Here is a 6,073-nt window from a genome sequence, read left to right on the forward strand (position 1 = left end):
GAGGGAACAGATAAGGTACCTGATCCCTTATCTGTTTTTTTGGTGGACTCTTAATTTCTATCAAAATCATAAACACGTACAACAACATCAAAGAAGCCTAACATGCTTCATGTCAATGAACACTATAATGTTATGCTCAATTTGTTGTCAACAGGGTTACATCATGTTTTACAACCGGCAGATAATATCATCTATAACCGTGAGAGATTATAACTAGTAAAAACATGCAATTTTTCAAGGGAAAACCCCGACAAAGAGCTGTCAGTAACCGACAACTTAATTTACATACACTGATGATATGTTGTAGCAGGTAACTTATCTTACTGTCTAAGTTACTAATTTCACTTCACATAAGCGCAGTGTAAATTATTTTGGAAAGTATGGATTCATAATTTGAACTTGATACCTTCCGATTCAAAAATAATATTAACAAGAATTCATCTGAAAGATATCAAGTTAACAAGACTTGCAACAACACCTCATTTATTGGAAGTAATGTGGCTTTCAACAAAATCAACGATAGATGGAAGCAACAATATTACAGGAATGAAACAAAGCAAATACAACCATAACATATTAGAAAAGATGCGAACAGTTTACAACCGAGAAAAAAAAACATTACACATGAAAGGGAAACTCAAAATGCAACAGACCTACTAGCCCTACTTCAAAATCACAGTACTCCAGCTCTTTGTCCATGACCCTGCCTTTCAGCAAGCTCGGTGTCCAAATTCTCTTCTGCAGAAAGAAGGAAAATTAGTAAATGAAAAGTATAAACAAATAGAGGAAAACTGTAGCAGATAGGTTTCAAATTAAGGAACCACTAACAAAATTATTCACAATAATCCATATATATAGTACGGCACAACAAAGTCAATTACGTTTGAAATAAGCAAATGGTATTTTCTATTCCAAAACATGGTCGAGCCATTTGTCTATGTAAAAGAGCATACTGCAATTCATAATGTAATTAGGAAAGAATTAGTTAGTTACGGAAATTCATATATTGCTGATACATATATATATCAGAAGAATAAAAGAATTACAGAATAGGCGGTCTTACGGGGCATTCTACTATATGAGACAAATGCAGTCACAAATAATATATTCCAGCATGACAATTAGTAAAGACTATAATACTATAGATTTAATCATTTCAATACAAATGAATTCAACTGACTTTTCAATTTCATTGTGCGGCCTTGGACTCATTTTCAGGAGGGATTATGCTTAGCTTGAATTTCTTGCATTTAGATGTCTTGCTTTCGCGTATATATTTTGCGGAATTTACCGCTTTGCTTGTGTTCTCCAGCCTCATCTCTTGAAGGTTAGATATATCAGCAAGCTCAAATGGCACAGCTTCGAGCTTATCACAAGAGATAAGAACAAGGTGCCTAAGGATGGAGAAGTTACGAGCTGAAGCCTCCCAGGATTCTAATTCTGACCTTTCAATCCACAAGACCTGGAGTGCGCTAAATCCAGTCTTTGGCTTCCAGGAAGCACCGGCAAATGCCTTTTCTTTAATCTTTAGGACCTCAAGGGATTCCAACTTACCCAGTTTCTCCGCCTCACTCCAAGCAAACCTTGTGTTTGTCAAAGTTAACTTCTTCACTGTATGTACAAGTTTGGAGAATGTTGGAGGGAGGTGAGGCGTTTTATTCATGTAAAGAACATCATTCAACAATTTCAAATGTTCCAAACACTTCAGCTCTTCAAGATTGTAGACTCCAGTACCCTTGTAAGCACCAAGAAAAGCTGCCATTTGCCCTCGAATGCTCAATTTTCTAAGATTACAAGCTTTTGCGAGCACATCTTTCTCACAACTTTCTGGTGCAACCAAAGAAAGAGTTTGTAGACAAGAAGCTTTACCTGTCGTGGTAGCAGGGGGTGGTAATTTTGCAGGTATGTTGGTGTGCAGGTGTCTCAGTTGTAACATGTTCCATATGTCTGCTTTTACGTCAAGGGTGGGCGCTGAGGTACTTGTATTAATTATTAGAGTTTGTAAATTCCAGAATTTACCAAAGGTTAGAGGAATGGCCATGAAGTCACCTGAGATAGCAATATATCTCAAATGAAATAACTTGTTGAAAGTCTTAGAAAAGATAAATTTGAAGGACTCAACATCCAAGACCCTGATCAATGGAAATGCTTGGTGGATGAGTTTAATGTCATTAGGAGACAACCCAAGTTGTTTTTCTTTTGAGGAAAAACAATATAAAGATCTAACATGTTCTACATAAGGATTTTCAGAGAGAAGGTCTTTCAGGTTAGAGGGTTGAATGCACAATCGACGACACTTATTTGGGTCTGACATAGAAGGAATAGATTGATCAGGCGTCAGACACACTTCTTCAAAAAGCAATTTGTTACAAGCCTCCTTTTTGCAGAACTGATGCAACATGTCGTGAAGACGACAAGTTTTTATTTGACCGTCAGACCTCTTCTGCATTAATATTACTAAATTTCTATTGATAAGATCGTTCAAATAAAACTCTGCTATCTCCTCTAGAGTGTACGTTTCCTCTAGAGTGTACGCTTCCTGGGGCTTTATCAACCCCTCCGCTATCCACAAGCGAATCAATTTCCAAGAAGGGATATCAAAGCCTCGAGGAAAGACACCACAATACAAGAAGCACGTCTGCACTTCTCGGGGCAAATGATGATAACTCATCTCCACAAATTTCAAGCAGCTATCTTCGTTATCCTTATAAAGATGGTGCACCACATTCTTCTCAACTCTTACCCAATGTTTTTTGTCCAGACGACCTTTTAATGCTCCTGCAATTACCACTACTACAAGTGGTACTCCATCACATTTTTTTGCAATTTTTTCTCCTAGTCCTACTAACTCATCACGACAACTTCCCTTGCCAAAAACTCTCTTTACCAACAACACAAAACTCTCTGTTTCAGTCAAAAATTTCAGATGATGAGGATCTGGATTGGCATAAGTAGCCAGATTTCTGTTACGCGTCGTCATCATGATTCGATGCCCCTTTTTGTTTTCTGGGAAAACTTTCTTTACGTCATCAATAACTTCTGTTTTCCAAACATCATCTAAACAAATGAGACATCTACCTCCTTTTCTGATAAAACCACCTATCACCTTAGATAATGCGTCCATATCCTCATCTTGATAATCTTCAATGCGTCTTGTGAAGAATTTGAGAATCTTAAGAAAAATATCCTTTCTTTTGTATTCCTGACCGACATAAACCCAAATGATGGTGAAAAATTCATATGAAAGCTTAGAATCATTGTAGATTTTTCTCGCTAGTGTGGTTTTGCCAAGCCCGGGCATACCCACCACTGGGATAGTATCTAGATCCTCTGATCTTTCAACAAGTCTGCTCATCACTTTGTTCGCTTCCTCATCAAACCCCACTACTTCAGCATCCTCCAAAGAAGGACCCTTTTTAAGATAATCAAATGGATTGCATCAGAAAACAGAGATGGCATACCCAAATTACTGCATAAGTGCCACAGGAAAAATAACAAAAAATCTGAGTCCTTTAGTTAACATTTTATCATATCTTATTCACAGTCTGCCAACTTAATTATGTTCTATTTTGCTGCAACACTTTTTTTCCATTTGAGCTCTAGAATTCGTAATTAATTTACAAATAAAAACAAAACGTATGTGTTATCAATTACTCCATATTACCACTACTGAGAGAAAATAATGCATGCATTAGCTTTGTGTATTACTAATACCTTGTTTGGTACAGTTTTTCAACATGTGTAAAACTAACACTAGTTTAGTTATATACCCTATTTGGTATTCTATATATAACTTATACATAGCAAACAATGGTATTAGCAATACAAGAGTTTTTAAAACATGCATAAGCATGACTAAAGACACAATTGCCCCTGAAGTCTCTCAAAAACTTTTTCAATTGTTAAGTTGGACCTACAGTAAATTTGGGAAGGTTATTTTAAATCATCAAATCAAAATGTTGTACACACAAAATCTCAAATCTCAACAGTTTAAAGACATAAATCGAACTTCATTCTTATCACTTTAGAACACAAATTCAGAAAAACAGCAGTAGAGAATATACCCCTAAAATCCCGAATTTTCAGACTCAAAAAACTGAAATTTCTAAAACAAAAAATAAAAGAAGCTGCCGTAATTTGATTGAACACTCAACAAAATAGAAAATAATACTGGAAACTTATACAACCATATGGCCACTTGATCGAGCCCTAAATCACTCAATAAATGATAAAACTGGTAATAGATTCTTTCATTCTCATATGCTAGAAATTCCACCTCGAATAATAGATAGAGTGAACGGACGTTGCAATAAAAATAGTCGTTGAAGAGATAGTAAAAGAACTAGTCGCTGCAAAGAAAGTGTACAAAGCTAAAGAATGTGGAGGACATTTTTGTAAACAATCAAATTTTTTTTTAAAAAAAAATTATGCAATGCTTGTTATCTTTAACAAAAAGGGGGTGAACTATAGGAAAAGGTCTAAAATACTCTTCATCCACATATTTTGCTAGAAATACCCTTCTGGTTATATTTTTGTCAGTTATATGAGACAGATACAATAATACAAAGTTTCCGGGTTTGAGTCGAACCTGCTCTGGGACACCTCTACTAGGCAGCTCAAGAACTGGTCTGGGCTGGAAAGCATCTTTATTGTCTTCGCGAAGTTTCTTCACCTTCTCATGGATGCCTTTGATCTCCTTTGCAAGCTCCCTGGCTGTATTTAGATGCCCCACATCGAAGATTCTTTCCAGTTTATTCTTTTCTCGGTGCAGCTTTGATTGAACCAGGAATTTATCAATGACATCCTCAGCTTTGTGTACCTGATCAAGGAAAATAATTTACTCAAAATTCTACAGTACTATACAATTCTCTACTGCTCTACTACAAACAAATTAGCTAATAGCATATCTATATATAAATAAATGTGATTACAAATTCTATTTAGAAAAAATAAATGTTAGTTTATCTATTAAGAAAGTCACCCAATTTTATTTTCTAACCAAAAGTCACGTAACTAAGGATAGTTCAATCAGCAAATCACTTAATTTTCTTTTCTAACTCAAATGTCACTTAGCTATTAGTATTTCACTTATAAAGTCTAAATAGTTGAATTATCCTTATGAGATATTATCTCTAAATAATTTTAATTTTCTACAACTTTGAATTATTATTCAACAGTACCGTTTTCTGGATATCCTTCACCAGTAGATCCCACTGATTGCTGTCACTGTGGAATTGCGCAGCATCGTCTAAAAAGGCTCTTAGGCGTTCAACTTCATCCCGCAAATTTTGGAATTCGCCACCTACACCTTTAATCAGCTCAACATTTTCACTTAACAGTTGTAACAGGTGCTCCCACAGAAAATTCACCCCTGTTTCTTCCATCTGTATTTCTTGGTTAACAAATGTGAAATTAAGGATAATTTTTAAAGATGATAGTAGTTTTCTTCAAGCTGATAGTGATGAGATGTTCACTTTCCGGGACAGTATATAAAGAACGTAATATGTGAAGGATTTCTTTTTTTAAGTTGACCGAATTTGTTGACCGAATTGTTTAATAAGTCTTGCTGATATTCCTTTTTTTTTTAATGCACGTACGGAGCGACAATTTAATACAGTAATTCTAATGTCAGTTGTTTGCCCATTAAAAATACTAGTATTCATACCCGCGCGATGCGCGATCAATATTAAAAGGACTAATAGTATCAAATTTTATATATTAAATTATCAAATATACGAACTTCTCACTACTGAATCTCCAAACTAAAGTATTTACCTGCTTGAAAATCCACATTATCCATTTATGTTTGAACATCAATATATCGTTGTAAATATCTTCTTAGAACAATTTTACTGATCCAATGTAATCTTGATACTTTCGATAAGCTTATGATATTAATTATATTATTCAATTTTTACTATGTTGATTAAAATTCTTGAATAGTTCAATAATTTTTGTTTTTTACTTAATCTATTGAGATTTTATTGATATATATATGTCTGCATGAAACTTTACATCATAAAATCAAAACATTTTCTTATATTAAATTCAAATAACTCTTATCCTTCTACAG

The 6,073-nt window shown here is 34.6% G+C and overlaps 1 protein-coding gene across 1 annotated transcript; it reads right to left on the reverse strand.

Moving 5' to 3' along the window:
* Positions 1 to 466: 466 nt before the first annotated feature.
* LOC132613505 (putative late blight resistance protein homolog R1C-3) lies at positions 467 to 5,504 on the reverse strand. The gene is made up of 4 exons (XM_060327546.1): positions 5,181 to 5,504; positions 4,589 to 4,819; positions 1,181 to 3,412; positions 467 to 738 (listed from the first exon to the last, which is right to left on the reverse strand). The coding sequence occupies exons 1-3, from the start codon at positions 5,382 to 5,384 to the stop codon at positions 1,190 to 1,192; spliced, it is 2,658 nt and encodes an 885-aa protein (XP_060183529.1). The 5' UTR covers positions 5,385 to 5,504; the 3' UTR covers positions 467 to 738; positions 1,181 to 1,189.
* Between the last annotated feature and the right edge of the window lie 569 nt (positions 5,505 to 6,073).

This window comes from Lycium barbarum, chromosome 10 (assembly GCF_019175385.1).
Source record: "Lycium barbarum isolate Lr01 chromosome 10, ASM1917538v2, whole genome shotgun sequence".
Lineage (NCBI taxonomy): Eukaryota > Viridiplantae > Streptophyta > Magnoliopsida > Solanales > Solanaceae > Lycium > Lycium barbarum.

Coding starts and splice junctions, on each gene's coding strand:
- LOC132613505 (XM_060327546.1), bottom strand. CDS start 5,384: ATGGAAGAAACAGGGGTGAATTTTCTGTGGGAGCACCTGTTACAACTG. Junction 4,820..5,180: donor TGAAGGATATCCAGAAAACG/GTACTGTTGAAT, acceptor TTCCTTGATCAG/GTACACAAAGCTGAGGATGT. Junction 3,413..4,588: donor GTAGAGGTGTCCCAGAGCAG/GTTCGACTCAAA, acceptor TATCTTAAAAAG/GGTCCTTCTTTGGAGGATGC.